Below are 16,201 nucleotides of genomic sequence, written 5' to 3' on the forward strand. Positions count from 1 at the left end.
GTTAGCAGAAAAAAAAAAGGGCAGAAAGATGTTGACATTTGAAACCATCAGGGAAAGTTTTGCTACTTCTAGGCTGTGTAATATCCTACCCAGAATGTGCTCCAAAAGTCAGAGCCAGATTCCCCATCTGCAATCATAGTACTTGTGAGGCTAAGGAATAAGAATTACCACGAACTCAGGGTCCTTTCTCAAAAGAAAAAGAAAGAGAAAAAGAAAGAGAAAGAGAAAGAGAAAGAGAAAGAGAAAGAGAAAGAGAAAGAAGGAGGAAAAAGAGAGAAAAAGAATAAAGAAAAGGGTCAGAGGCATAAAACAGTACCATGCAACATTCGCTAAATCCTCCAGTGGAGCCAGAGGCTAAAAGAATTCTCTAGCTATTTCTCTATAGTGTTAGTGAAACTGTCTGCACTATTTTATCTGTATGGTTTTAAGTTCTTTAAGTCAGCAGAGAAAGCAGATAGGATCTACCGCTTCCACACGGCTCATCACCTGAACTCACCCTGGAGCTTTAGACTCCCACCGCTTCCCTCTAATTGCATCAGACGACTCCGATGGTTTCTTCTCTTTAGGGTTTTCTGAATGAAAAATGATTTGATTAAGAAATGTATAAGTGCATACAAAGAGTGAGAAAGTAACAGAGACTCAGAGTTAGAAAGAACAACACGTGCACCACCACCCCCCACACGCACAAAACCACTCTTCTCATACACACGTTTATCCATTAGCCTATGTCTAGCTGAGGGTCTATAAACACGTAACACGTGTCGTGTTAGAGACCCAGCTCTGAATGAGGTAGGTGAGGTTTCTGTGGAGCTCACAGCTTGTGAGAGGATATAACCATGCACTCAAGCAATTTATAGCACAGTAGAAAACCCAAGTTGCTAATAGAAAATGCAGAAAGGGCAGTGATTCCACCCATGAATGAATCTGTCAGGGAGCCACGGTGAACAACAAGCTTGACCCCTGGATGCCAAACCTGTGCAAACCTTGGGAGACTGGTAGATCGACACAGCCTCAAGCACACACAGGCAGATTTGAAATTGCAAATGTGGTCCAGAAATCTCTGTTTCATTACCTTGTCAGTGATCCAGACACGTGCTGGAGTTCATTAGAAATCGGAGCTTCATGGCTGCATTTCATGGGCAGCACACCGACACCAGGCTGATCCGGTGGCTTTCACATCGCTTGATGCTGATTTAGTTGGACAGGAACAGGACCCTGAGACAGGCTAGAGAACACCTCTGTGCTGAGGCATGAAGTGTTAAGTCAGGCATTATGGGCTAAGGAGAAGGCAATGGGATTCTTACAGGCAGTGTGCAAACACTCTGTGAATAAAGGAGTCTGAGAACCTAAGTAAGAATAACAAAAGTACACAGACCTCCCTGGTATAGAATACTCTCATAGCTGCAGATGTAGATGCTTGCTGCCGTGCTTCTTAAATGTGAGTGTACATAGACATATCTGAGAATGGTGTAGAAACTGACACATGTTTAGTGGGTGGGGGCCAAGAGTACATTTCTAATCAGCTCAGCGATGCTCACGATGCTGGTCTGTGAAACTACCGTCTTGTGCTGCCCAGCTTTCCCTGAACATACATATCCAGAGTATACAGAGGCTGCCTGAGAACATAGCTATCCATTAGCCGCAGGGCCGACGCAAAGGCATCTAATCTACTTTGTGCTGAGCTGCGGATGTCGGTTGCTAGATGGGTATGCTTGTAGGGTAGGGAGAAAAGTTGCAGCCTACACAACCTCCCAGCCAGCTCTTCTGGTTAATAGCCATCAAGGTCGCATGCTTTTAGCTCAGCAATATTGCCCTCCCTTGGTTGATCCCTCCCTCTCTCCCTCCCAGCTCCAGCCACTCTCCCTGAGTGCATTCTGGGCCAGGGCAACAGACCAGCTCATTAAGTGACCACTGGGGCACTCAGTACAGTGCCAGCCAGCCAGAGAGGCGCTGGCCGAGGACAAGGCCTCCTCCTGGGGCCAGTGCCCCTCTTCCCACCTTTCCTTGCTGGCTGCTGGCTGCCTTGAGGCCTGCAGCAGTGTCACTGCAGCAGACCCTGCCTGGCACTTGGCATGCACTTCTGGGCGCTGTCCATGGTTGCAGCATCTTTCAGCGCACCGCGTCAGGAGGCCACCGCGGGGCTCTGCGATTGGCCAAGGAGCCCCTCGCCACCCCCACCAGCTGCCCCGCGTCAGGGCCCCCGAGGCGCGCGCGTGCCAGCAGGCTGGTGGCGGTCCCTGGGCTCCCGGGCGGCACACCCACTTTCCTTATTAGGACAGAGTCGGAGCTGGAGCTGCCGCGGGGCGTGGGCTGGGCAAGCCGCCCAGAGGAAGCAAGGAGGGCTCAGTCCCGGCCGGCCCGCCTAGGGAGCGGCTGGTCCCTGCGCAAAGCGACCACTTTCTGGAGATCCCGCTCAAGTCCACCGCAGCTCTCCTCTCTCGGCGCTCTCCATCCGGACCCCTGGTCCCAGTTCCTAGCAGAGACATGGAAGAATTTTTGCAACGCGCCAAATCTAAACTGGTAAATTGAAGCTGCAGGGGTGCGTGTGTCTGTGTGTCTGAGTGTGGGTGTGTGCCGCTGGAGTCGGGAGGAGAGGATGCACAGTAGAGGAGGATGAGGAGGGTGAAAACAACTTTGCGGATTACTTATCTGTGTGTGCGAGCTGCACCAGCAAAGAACCTCTGCAACTCTAGTATCAGCGATCTTCCTCCGCAGTCAGGCAAGGTGCAGAGGTGGAGTGGTGAGGCCTGTCTGAACTGATGTGACTGGTCTCCTGAGCCTCAGTCCTGAGAGAGTTGCTCAGACAGTGGGTGAAGGAGGGTGGTGATCCTCCGGGAGGAAAAAAAGTCCAGCTTTCCCCAGATGCAAGACCTGTAGGTGTGAAAAGGAAGAACCTAGCCCTGGGACAGTACTTAGGCTGGGAGTGGCAAAGCCCTTGTGAGGGCCAGGGCTCTGCCTGGATCAGGGTGGCAACTCTCAGAGCCTGCTCAGAGCTGAACTTAGAGGCATTCCAGGGTATTCTCCACACCCTGTGGCAGAGGCTGAAGGTTGAGGGGGCTTCATTTTGAGGTTGATGGGGCTGAGGGAAGAGCCCCGCATGATGGTCTTGTGCATTTTTCTGTCTGAAAATGTAAACAATAAACTGCAATTTCATTGTGTTTCCACATTTGCTACCCATTCCGAACAGGAGAGGCACTTTTCTCTAGCATGGCAATAATAATAATGACCATAAAGGAAATGTTTCAGTCTTGGCACTTAAAAAACAAAAGGTGGGCTTATTTAGAAAGTGTACCTTTTGTGAAGACCAAAAGTACTTTTATGGGTTTGGCATAAAAGAAAATACATAATGTATGATGCCTGTTTCCTTTAAACCTTCACAGAAGAAGCTACTAAAATCTGTTGAGGTGGTGCCTCCAATAAAAGGCAGGATGTCACCGGGGCAAAACAAAGGGCAGGGAGGGCCACCAGAGCATCAAGTGTAGACATCTTTTCTTTCTTTTCCGCTTTCTTTTTAAAAAGAGGCCATTGAGGTTGATTAAAACTGATACTTTGTTTCCTACCTTTAGTCCATCCCGACCTCCAGTCTGGCAACCAGCAGTGTTTGGGAGGATTAGTTTCAGATTTGAGAAAGTGTCTGATCACTTCTGTGGGTTTTGACCCCTTAGAAGTTTCACTAAGATACACTGGAAAAAGAAAAGAAAGCCATTTACTGCAGAAACTCAGTCTCGGCCTTGTGTCTTTACTGAAATAAGCACCCACCGCTCACCTAGGAATAGGAGAAAGATGTTGGAAACGTGAAGTCAACCTTGGAAGCTTGTGGGATGTGCCTGTGTGTCAGCGGATAGTGACTGAGTTTGAACGCAGAGTCTGGGACAGAGGCTATGGTCCATCATATATGTTGTCTTGGTTTCTAACAGTAATGTTCAGACTGTGTGGTCCGCTGTGAGTCTCATTTCTGAACAATTCCTGGAATGGAGATTCGCTTTCAGAATCATCAGCGGAAAGTGATGTCTAATTTATTTACTGAGTCCCTTCATTAGACGACCAATTGCTCTACATCATTAAAAAAAAAAAAAAAAAAGAACTGGAAAACGGAGGTTGTTTGAAATTGTTACCAGCTTCCTGCATTAGCCAGAGGAACAATTATAACTAAATTGGTCTTTTCTTAGAATAGACTTCTGGCTAGAAATTACAATTAACTTTTCTCACTCAGCCTCCACAAATGTGTATGGTCACTTTTGGCCATCACACATTTCTCCTAATAAATGTTTTCAGTAATAAAATTCATGCTTAATATACAATATTCAAGAAGAAGTTGTTCTCAACCGATAAGAGGTAGTGACCCCTTTGGGAGTCGCATATTAGATATCCTGCATATCAGATACCTACATTGCAATTCATACCAGAAGCAAAATTACAATTATGAAGGAGTAACAGAGATCATTTTATGTTTGAGGACCACAACAACATGAGGAGCTGTATTAAAGGGTTGCAGCGTTAGGAGAAGAACCACCGCTTTAGGTGGTGTTTTCCTTGGTGAAATATGTCTGTCAACATGCCTTTTGTTTTTGAGAAGTTTATTCATAGTAAAATAGTAGGCTTTCCAAAATTCCATGCTCTGGGAATGCTCTGGAAAGCATTGTAAGGAAAAGAAATTTACTGTTCTGATTTTTGTACTTAACTTTTGTTAGACTCGTAATTAGAACAGAACTGTAGATAAGCTGTTTCCTATTCAAAGTTAATATAGATTGATCTATATGATACTTAAAGCCGCCTGATTGCCAGATTTTCCTCTTGTTTTGTTATTTATTTTGATAGATTGTAGCTGTATCTTTGAATGGTTTAAAATAGTTGAGGTTCCTTTTGAGGTCTAAACATGGGCTGGCTACTTTCAGGAGACAATGAGGACTTTAGACTGTGAAGTGGCCTTGCTATGAGCCATAGTTATATTCTCTAAGAACCAAAACTTTGGAGTGCTGAGCCTGGTTAGGCCTGCAATCCCAGAAACTAGCAACTTGGAGGCAGGAGAATCACAAGTGTGAGGCCTGCCTGGGCTATAGAATGAGTTCAAGATAGCCTGCAAACCTTGGTGAGACAGGATTTCAAAGGAGAGAACATGGGAGGGCTCAGTCCCATCCCTGGCTCCATAAACCAAACCAACAAACAAAACACTCTGGAGAGATTTGTCTGCTTTCCCCTCTTAAGACCATTTGGTGTTTGTCATTATTGAGAGGAGACGGTCTTCATTCCAGGCCCTATATTAAACTAGAAGGAGGAGATGAGTCCAGTAAGAGGATGAGAGCAAGGACCAAGCCAAGGGCAACCGCAGCCAAAGGGAGCTACTATTGTGTGGATGGAGATGCCTTCCAAATCCCATGAGAACGCAGCTATTCTTCTGTTCTCCATGGCCACTGCTGGATATTGAAATGAAAGGGAGAAGACATTTTTCTTCTCTTTGCCAGCATTCCCTGGCTCTTCCCCAACCTGTCCATGCAGACTTGGAACAGAGGCAGAAACAGTTCTGAAGTTCAGATCAGCCCTTCAGGTTCTACCCGGCTTTCTGTTCTGTTAACGGTTTGTATGTTTATGTCTTTCTTACATACACTATTCCTGTGTAGGAGAGGTTGAAGAGGGAAGGTGAGGAAGAAGGGCTTCCTGCCTGTGATTTGGGAAATGTTCCCAGGTTCGCAGAACTCCTCTCAGAGGAGTGTTCAGGTCAAGAACTAATTCATGGAAGTAAACTTCAAGTTATCATGAACTTTGGGGGAAGAATTATAACCGAGGGATGATAACCTGTGGGTGAATAGAGAGCCATGGCATTTGGCTGGCAAGAAGCCAGAGTGCCCATATTGAGTAGACCAGTTGCTGAGCCTCCTGTACATCCAGATACCACGAGCTGATGCAATTTACACAGCTGCTGGTGGGTGGAGACCGTTACCTCCCACACCGGGTCATGAGTCAGCCTTGGAGGGTCATCTGCTGCTTCTAGAAAAACAGGACACATCCGATATCTGAGGAATGCTGTTTGTAAAGTGAATGTGGCGTCATGCCTGCAGACCAGGGGCACATCTGCCACGTCAGCAGTGACAGCTGAGACACTCATGTCCGAAGTGGGACTTCTGGAGGAGACAAATGCAGTGTAGGCTGACTGTTAGTGTATACTCAGGGATGTATAACACTGGAACAAAGAATTCACAGATTCAACTCTTCCTGAACAACTGCCTTGGAAAGAAGCGCCGTGCGCAGGCGTGCTCACAAATGCGCACACATCTATGTGTGGAGGTCAGAGGACAATTTGAGGGAGTTAGTCCTCTCCTATCCTTATGTGGGTCCCAGAGGTCAAACTGAAGTTTGTCATCCTTTACCCACGGAGCCATTTCTCAGAACCCTGAAAAGAGATTTTTAAGAAGTATTTGGGAAAGGACCACAGTGGTAAGGGGCAACAATAATGGAGCTCTAAGTATTCTGATCTGGGGTCACAGGATTGGTTTCTACCACACTACAAGCCAAGCAGGAGTTCAGGAATCGTTTTCTTGTTTTGGTTTTTTGAGGCAGGGTCTCTTGTAGACCAGGATAGCCTTGAGATTTTGAAACTCTGCCTCTCTACCTCTGGGTTTACAGTCATACTCTACCATTCCCGGCTTGAGTCACTGCTTTCTGCTAGGAGCATTTATGAACAGGAAACTCAGGCTTCTAAACCAATTCTGTGAGTGCAGTATCATCTGCTTGTGGGCTGGTGAGAAATGAGCCCTTGACTAGGTAAAAAGTCATCTCCATTTCTCATGGTGGAATAATCCAGACCAGCAGCTGAGAATTGCTTTAGCCTCAGGACCTTTAAAAAACAATCAGACCAGACCTTTTCCCAGCAACCGGATGTCAGAGTGCAGTGGTCTGTCTCAAAGAAAAGAGCTGCTCATTGCTATTTACACAGCAGCTTGGGTCCTGGAGGACATGTGATCAATGGACAGGCTACTTTTCAGTCTGTGGTTTGGGGATATTTTATGTCACCTAAAAAAAGCTGCCAGGTTTGGTGTAGCCTGCTTGCCGCTAAGCACTGTTTCTTTGAGTGGATATTGCTGTTATTCTTGAGTATGGAGCACAAATCTGGGACACTCTTGCAAGGCATGGTGTCTTTGTGAAGAAAGCTCATGCTTTCTTGGCATTCCCCCTTCTCCAGAGTTCCATCTTAACAGGAAAGAATGGGAATGGGATGGGGGGGGGGGTTGAACAAAAGCTGTAAAAGAGGAGAGAGCCAATAGGCAACGGATATGACATGGCTTTGGTCATTGACTCTTCTTGGCTCCTAGGGTGACTGGGGAGTCACAGAGTTTGTAGTCATTTGGAGAAAACAGAGAAGAGGCTAGACTGGTTATGAAGGTGGTGGCATTCCTGTAGACCTTGACATACATAGCACCTCTGGGTTCGTGCCGTACACAGTCTGCACAGCCATGTGGCTTCCCTATCTGAGATACCAAAATAGTCTATTCATAGTCTCTGGCATCACCCCAGATCCTTTCTTTGGCCTTTGGGCTTTGGTCTCCAGGGAGGGAGAATATTCATCCTGAGAGACTTAGTGAAGCCAATGGAGCTCTATATTGCCCTGAAAAGTTAGACCTACAGAGGTAGCTTTAAAGCTGAGAAATATATAATGGTATTTACTTTGTGTGTGTGTGGGTTTTTTTTTTTTGTTGTTGTTGGTTTTTGTTTTGTTTTGTTTTGTTTTTGTATAATCAAAATGAGATGGCTCTTAGCATGGAGCTTAGAGCGATGACTCCCCCCTCCACTCACTCCCAAGCTGCTCTTCTGCTATAGGACATTATGATAATGAAGGGCATTGTGGGTCATCCAGTTTATGCATCTGGAAACAGCCTCTCCTTCACCCTTGACTGCAATGACCAGCATACGGGGATTCTACAATAGCTCTCAGGCTGCAAAGGAGCCTCAAATGGATCTGGCACTCAGAGCTGAAAGCATCTTCTATCCACCCTCCACCCCTCCTCACTTAAAACCTTGAGCATTGCTGTAGCCTCTCAACCAATTTCTCCATCTTAAAATCTTGTGGTTACTTTCCATCTCTCTTAGAGTATGAATAACATCCTTAGCACAACAATGCCATTACCCTCTTCTGGCTCCTCTGCCTTTACCTTTGGCTTAAATAGCAGCTGCCACTTCTTCAAATGAGGTGAAGAAAGGAAATCCTCCCTGCCTACGCTGCCCTCTTCTTGACTGTACACCAGCCTTTAAAAAATATGCTTTTAAATCTTCTATCTCAGTTTGTCATTATATTGGGCATGTTTGATTAATGCCAGTGTTCTAAGAGTAGGGAGTGGGGCCCCCACATGAATTTTGCTCACCATTGTATTTCTATAGCCTGGCATGGTGCTAGATGCTTGGATATGTCTTTTTTTAGAATGAATGAAGCCATAAATCAAGAGTCCCAGTCAAGGCATGTCAGAATTCAGTGGCTCAATAAAAATTAAGAGCTGGATGGTCTAAATGCTCTCAGGTCTAAATCTGGAGCAGGACTGGTTAACAGTCTGCAAGATGCCGGGTTCATTGGCCAGAAGGTGGGGAGCTATGCAATGCTTTGCACATGGTAACACAAAATGTCCTTACAATGCTAGCTGTTATCCCTAGGTGCTTGGGATACGTAAATATTGACAGAACCAAAGCGTGGGGAGAGGGGGCATATATAAGGCAAGTCTTTGTAGAGCCACAACCAGTAAATGAAGGAATAATGGAATTGTTAGATCCAGACTTCTGTAGTGTGGTTTGGAGAGTAAAAGTTGGATGGCCCCCAATCCCAGCTGGTCCAACCTGCTCTGTGCACATACATTATTACTAAAAGCATCAGAGAGGTCGGCTGGGAAGACTTTCAACATCCCAGAGAGTAAGAGCAATGGTACAACATTTTTTTTTGATGGGCCAGGGACATCCATACTTAGCACTGCACATATCATACATGGAACAAATTTATGAAGAGTTCTGAACCAGAGTTCTTGCCCAGCCGCTGGGACTGCAGCAGCGCATAACAGTGACCATCCACTTACTTCATGTAACTCTCAGGATGTGACCTGAATTTCCCAGGAATGCTGACGACCTTATAATGGAAAAAGTCTAGACATCTTTGTATTCATGTGCAAAATCTGTATATGTTTGTGTATGTAATAGTCCATGTTTTGGAGCCAAGCACAATGACATTTAATTTCCTAAGCTTACTATTTTAGAAATAAAATTTCCTTTGTAGTTTTCATTTTTCTTACTCCTTTTAAAATAAAAAGTATCTTTATTATGATTTGGTTTATTCTTTTAACTCCTGACAAGAATAATAATAAATATAATTTATGATAATATATCTGGGATTGAATGTATGTTAACAATAGATTATGTCTAGCAAGGATTCATTTGCTCACATCTGAGAACTAGATTTATTTCTTTCTTTCTTTCTTTCTTTCTTTCTTTTTTTTTTTTTTTTAAAGATAACTTGGATGAGTCCTTCAAACCAGTAGCTGAAATAGATATGGACAGAATCCAAAGCTTGTGTTCTTATCCTCTGTGTCTGCTGACCTCCCCGAGGACACCAAGGGACACACAATTGTGCATCTGAGACCTTGAACTATGAGTGTGAGGCAACCATGGGAGAAGCTACTTACCCTGAATAGGAACTTAGATTTTCCTAGTTCATGAGTTCTGGGTTTGGAAGCACCTGGGGCAGCCTTCTGATCCACGTTTCTTGGCCCTGACTGCAGCATTGCCGCTGCATGTGGGTTCTGCAGCCAGATGCCTGATCCTGACTCTGACATTGCCAGCTAACAGCCACACCATCTTGAGTACTTTGCCTTCTTGAGTCTTGAGTTTCCTGTTTGGGAAGTGAGAAGGAGAAGAGAATCCCCTTCCTAAAGCCACAGCAGGTGGGCACATGTCAAAATGAAGCCATGGTCTCCATCCATGGTAGCAGAAAGGTGGCAAGGGCCACGAGTGGACAAGAAAACCTATTCACTGTCAAAGAGAAACCCTGTTCTGTGTCACAGACAACCCTGCTCCCTGTCACAGAAATGGGGGCAATTCTTATCTCACTTTATTTCAACCAGAATATCTGTTGTAGCTCTAAAAAAAATTTGCTTTGTTTAACACTATCAAGCCCCGGAGATAGGGAAGGTCACATCTCTGTGCTGTGGGTTTTATATTAAAAGCCTTGGACAACTGAACAATCAAGCAACACTATTGCACGTTTGTAATGAGAAAAGATATAACAGATCAATAAGCTGTGAGGTTGGTCTTCACTGCATGCCCAAAGGAGAAGAAGTAACTGGCAAGTTTTTTTGGAGGACAGAGAATATGACTAGTTTTTAGTATAACTGGAACTAGTGTAGGTATTTGATGAAGTATAATAATAAAAAAGCATTGTAAGAGGCTTAAATGGGAAACAATATATAATAACAATATATAGTGCTAAGGTCATGGTAGCACTATTTGGTTAGGCAGAGGGTCTCAGGGTTTTTGACTGTCCTGGGGAGCACGTTGCGGTTACTTTGATGGCTGCCTGTAAGGAGTGGTGACCTGCAGTGGGCACAGCTATGAAGGAGAGTTGGGCTGCTGTCTTGTGCCCATCCTGCATTGGCTTTCCAGCATGCTCCTATGGTGGTGCCACGGAGAACTAATGGCTGTGCTCAGCATGCAGAGTAAAAAAAAAAAGAGAGAGTGAGCAAAAGAAGGAATCAGAAGGGAGGAAAGAGAAAAGGAGGGAACAAAAAGATTCAGGGGAAGTGAAGTGTGCGCAGTGATGCAGCTTAGAAGAAAACCTGAAACCCAGCACAGGAGGAGTCTCAAGGCCAGCAATTCCCCTGTCTAAGCTCAATTCTCTGGCAGCCTGTGCCAGCCCAAAGTCTGTCCAGCATGGGGAAATTCAGCTGAGGTAGCTTTCCTTCGGACAGCTGAAATTGATTACTGAAACGTACTGGGGACTGTCTCAGTTTCATTTCCTTTTGCTGTGATAAAATGCACTGACGAAGTCAACTTAAGGGAGAAGGGTTTATTTGGCTCACAGTTCCAGGTTTCAGTCCGTCATCATGGGGAAGTCAAGGTGGCAGGAACTTGATGGTGTTAAGTCACATGACATTCATAGTCAGGAGCATACCAGTGGCCGGCTTGAGTTTCCCACTCTCATAAAGAGTTCCCTTGCCCAGGAAATGGTGTCCCCCACAGTGGATGGGTCTTTCCACTCCAATTAATATGATCAAGAAAAACATGCATACACTTGTGCACAGGCCAACTGATCTAGACAATTCCTCATTGAGGCTCTTTTCCTGGGTAATTCTAAACTGTGTCAAGTTGAAAATTCAAACTAACCATCACACCCACTGTTAAACTTTTCACAGGAGAATCCTGCAAGTTCTGTCTTCTGTCTGTGAGAAGACACCTCAAGATTGCTCAGGGCAAGGCCTGGGTTTGGTAAAGACACACAGCAGTCAGCTCCCATCACATACACTAGCACCTTAATAAGCTCTTTGCCACAAAACTGAGTTTGCTTTTCTCCAGAGTAGATGATAGAAGTTGCTGATTGACTCTGATGGAAGTACAGTGTAAACAAAAGCCAATCAAACAGTATCTTAAAGAAGTAAGCCTAGGCCTTTGGTGTGTGCATTGCATCTAGTGTGAGGTAAATAGTTCTATGGATGAGTCTAACCTGTGGGTGACATACCAACTCTGATGACATCCATCCATCCATCCATCCATCCATCCATCCATCCATTGTAGTAACCAAGGGGGAAAGATCTGTAATCTTAGTGTATGATTTAAGAGGAAAGTTATGATGTATGAGCAATTTCAGAAAAATAATTTTTATTAAGAGGACTAAGAGAGAAAAAGGAAGAAGCAGTCGCATGGAGAATGAGCTTTTGCTGTCCGGTGAGGCCTCATGAGTCAAGCAGGTAGGTGTGTGAAATGTATTTATCACAAGTGATCATGAGTTAGTGCGGAGGGTAATGGTACTATAAATATGAGCTGTGGGGAGGCATGAGTCCTTGGCATGCCTGAGATGTGAGTATTCACCCCAACTCCCACCTTGAAGCAATAATTCACTTGATTCTGGACTCCAGGAGAACATAGCCAAGACCGTGTGCATGAAACGGCCTTCAGGCAAAGCCTTAGAAGGATGCAGGGCAAACTCTTGCCAGTCTGTCAAATATTTGGGAGGGTTTTTATGAAGGAGCCCTATTTAGGAATCACATTTTTCTTTAGTTGAAAAATCAAGACTTATAAGAACCCACCTTCTTTAAAAGGAAGCCTATTCATTTAATAAAGCCCAGATTTTCCCTGTGAAAACATTTCTTATATAAATTAATGAATGACTTTTGCATATAGAGAAATGTTCATGTTGGACTTCCTGCCTTTTCCCCCATAAAGGGCAGAAACAGAAACCCGTCCAAACCATACATTCTCTGCCTTCTTCAGGCATGTTTTCACAGACATGGTCATCTGGCCAGGCCAGCACCTGGCTCTAAGAATGCAGAAAGGCAGATGGTCAATTCAGTCCAGCTGCTGATAGCCTATGGGCATATCCAAGAGGACAACACACACACCTGGCTGCTCCCAGGATAGCAGTTCCCTGGGCCCTTCTCTTCAGAGGCTAGGGGTCACTGTCTGAACATCATTGTCTACTGAGTTTTGTCTTCTGTGCTGGAGGTCCAGCTCAGGGCCCGATTAAGCCCTTTCCTAGCCAATGCCACCCTCAGTCTCTCAACTCTCTATTTTCTGAATTTCAATCTTGCCTGGCTTGTAGTAAGGTAGATTGGATTGGCTTCCTACCCCAATTGAAGAAACATCTTCTATCTCTCCTTGGCTACCAGAGAAACCTTGCTGGCCTTTCCTTGTTGGTGGCTAGAGGCCTATAGCGAAAAGGGCAGCGTCTTAGCTGGCTCTTATTGAATTCACCCTCACTCCTTCATGCACTGAAGCCCTCCTTCTCAACAAATCTTACTCTTGCTTCCACGTGTATTGGATCAACTGAATTTAAATACGGTTGTATGGGTGGGGTCTCAATTACTGGAGCATGGGCAAATTTTGATTGGTTACACTACTGAAGAACATGACATCCCTTTCCTTTGTCACTCTTCAATGTCAAAGGTCTCTCAGGAGGGTTGTGGTCTTAGGTGGTTTTCTCTCATTATATAGGAGACTTGAGCATCTACAGCCTTTGGTAGCCTCAGAGTTCCAAAATCAATTCCCTTAAAAACATTGAAGGATACTGTTATTGCTAGTAATTCAGAACATAGTATTCAGTTCATAATCGCTATTGATATTTGTATCATAGATGAGAATGGGATCAGAGAGATGAAGTACAGCCTTGGCCAAGGACATAACAGCCTTAACAAGGACATTAGTAGGAGAGCTAAGTGATGGATGCCTTTTCTGATTTCCCAGCATCCGTGAGGCCAAAAAGTTGGTCCATCCTTTCAAAAGATGGTCTGAAGGTCCTGGTGAGATGGCAGCTTGGGCTCATCTGCAGAAAAGAGAATGATGGTGGTTGCTGGAGAGATGGCTCAGCAGTTAAGAGCACGTTTTGCTCTTGCAGAGGACCCAGGTTCAACTTCTGATACTTACATGGTGGTTCAGAACCATCCATTACCTCAGTGTCAGGGGATCCAGTGCCTTCTGACCTCCACAGGCATCAGGTACCAGGCATGCGCATGCCTCACACATATCCATGCAGGAAAAACTCTCAGACTCACAAAATAAACATAAATAAATGTAAAATATTTTTTAAAAGAATTATGGAATTAAAATACAGGGCACTTTTCCGGGAGGAGACCAGGTGACAGGGAAGTCCTCACATAGGAATACACACCCTGAGCTTTGGAGCTTAGCGTGGCGGATTCTGATGTGCAATAGCAAGTGTGAGATTAATGAATGTGTCATTGGTAGAAGCATGCTGAGTACCACAGGGTCTGGAGACCAAATGTCACCAAGAATGGGAAGAGGTGCCCGAGAGACAGGGGCTGTGAAGAATCTGCGGGCTTATCTGATACACCTGTCATGGGACAATATAGATGCCAGTTCTGTTGATCTCCTTGAGAGTTCTATGTGGGAAAGAAGTTTAATTGTCTACAATCAAAGCTCTTTCCCTGCTGCAGGAAAGGCGTGTGATCTGGTCAAATCCTTCCTTCCTTTCTTTCTCTAGCTCACTCTTTCTTTTTCCTCTATTCTAACCCTCCTCCCCAACAAGTTCCTTATTGATGAACTAATGAATAGTTTTAGCTTACGGAAGTCAGGTTCAAGATTAATCTAGGCTTTATAACTTGTAAGGGTAAAAACCCTGAAAATCCCTATCTGTCTCCTTGAGATCCCATGGTCTAATTGAAGGGCCGGTACACAGTGTGTAAGTCCAAACACCATGTCGAGATGGCTTTGCCTAGTCCAAGGAAATTTACTCGAGATGACTCTTCTTTCTTCTGAGTGTTCGCTGGGAAGAGAAACCAAACAGAGCCTGTGCCGTGTAGATGGTAAATCATGAACATAAATATTGGCATGCTGTGAGGCAGGCGGTTCTGAAAGTGTATTGTGTGCTGTATGTCAAAGTTCCTAGCTAGACAACTCTTTTCTAAATACATTTTGGCTTTATAAAAAAAATCCACAAAGCATAAAGCATTGAGGGACAGGCAGGATCTATCAAATTAAATTCATGTCTTGCATGTCCAAAATTTCTAGTACCATTGCTTCTGCCCAGAGTGCCTCTAAAATCTCGTTCTGCCAGTCCTGACATCTGCTGTGCTCTGGTCAACACTTGATTGTAACCACAATACTTAGGTATTATTAGTCCCACTCTATAGAGGGGGAAATTGAGGCTGAAAGATGTCAATGTAGCACACTCTCTGCACAGGGCTAGTAAATGTCTTTAACTTTCTAGAACACCGTGCCAAGATTCTTAGCTTACTTTGCATTCAACACAACACGGGGACACAATAGTCTTCAGAAAAGAGTGTCCAGTAGGTAGAACATCTTAGATCTTGGAGAACACAGACTTCGTGACTACAGATTGTGGGTCTGAGTGCCTGTACTTCCAGCATGCTCTCAGGACATGTTGATGCTGTCAGCCCAAGGTCACGGTGTGAATAGTGGAGTTCTGGGTCATGGATTGGCCAGGAAGTGGGAATCACCACTCCTGTCCCCTTTAGGAGATAGTGGCCAACAGGAAATGGAGCTGTGTCTGGGAGGCCTGGCCTTACCGCAGTCACACTGCCTGTGAGAGGCCTGAGGCCTCCCGGATCTTCTAGAAGAAGAAATGTAAGCCCAGGGGATAAATATGCAGCTATCCCACTTCCGGTAGGAGTGTAATTGGTTTGGGAGGATAAAGGCTCAGCAGTGCTGCCATGCAGACCACCTTTGGTTCTAATCACCAACCCTACACTCATTTGTGGTGTTGTATGGGTTAAAATTAGCTTATGTCCCTTAGTTTTGTGATACAAAGCACAAGGATTTGGGGCTTCTCGGGACCTGGCAACAAGAGAGGAGAGAAAGCAGTGGGCTTTCCTGGAGACAGTGGAGTCAAGAACTGAAGAAGGGAACTGGCTTCCTTAGAAATGCAGAGCCTAAACAGAATACACAAGATACAGTCCACAGAACTCAAAAGAATCAACAAGCTGAAGTGCCCAAGTGAGGTCCAGCAGAAAGAATGTAAACAGAAAACCTCAGGAAATAGGAGGTTGGGGGACTCCCCCCCCAGAATGCACCAGAGACCTGGGAGGTGAGAGACTTCCAGGACTCATAGGGAGGGACCTTTGATGAAATGCCCGAAGGTAGAGAGAGGGAATTTATAGAGCCCACCTCCAACAGGAAGACAGGTCGTCAAGTGAGGGATGGAGTTGCCATTCCACAGTCACAACTCTGACCCATAATTGTTTCTGTGTTAAGGAATTACAGGGATGGAAATGGAGAGGGTGCCTGAGGAGAAGGTCCAGCAACAGGCCCAAAGTGGGATCCAGCTCAAGGGGAGGCTTCAAGGCCTGACACTATTACTGAGGCTATGGAACACTCACAAAGAGGGATCTATCATGACAGCCCTCCAAAGAACCCAACAAGCAGCTGTAAGAGTCAGATGCAGCCGGGCATGGAGGCGAACACCTTTAATCCCAGAACTTGGGAGGCAGAGGCAGGCAGATCTCTGAGTTTGAGGCCAGCCTGGTCTACAGAGTGAATTCCAGGA

At 45.2% G+C, this 16,201-nt stretch overlaps 1 protein-coding gene across 18 annotated transcripts in view; it reads left to right on the top strand.

Annotated features, from left to right (window-relative positions):
* The first annotated feature begins 1,895 nt into the window (after nucleotides 1-1,895).
* Nucleotides 1,896-16,201, top strand: part of Prune2 (prune homolog 2) — a 268,296-nt gene continuing 253,990 nt past the window's right edge. For 10 of the 18 annotated variants that reach the window (XM_006527144.3, XM_006527147.3, XM_006527152.3 and 7 more), the window contains exon 1: nucleotides 1,899-2,520. In XM_006527144.3, coding sequence (XP_006527207.1) covers nucleotides 2,485-2,520 — 36 coding nt within the window. In that variant the 5' untranslated portion in view covers nucleotides 1,899-2,484. Of the gene's footprint in view, nucleotides 2,521-16,201 lie in introns of all 18 variants that reach the window. The other 8 variants (XR_386484.3, XR_386485.3, XM_006527149.3 and 5 more) reach the window with 3 other exon arrangements.

The sequence above is a fragment of the Mus musculus genome, chromosome 19 (assembly GCF_000001635.26).
Source record: "Mus musculus strain C57BL/6J chromosome 19, GRCm38.p6 C57BL/6J".
Lineage (NCBI taxonomy): Eukaryota > Metazoa > Chordata > Mammalia > Rodentia > Muridae > Mus > Mus musculus.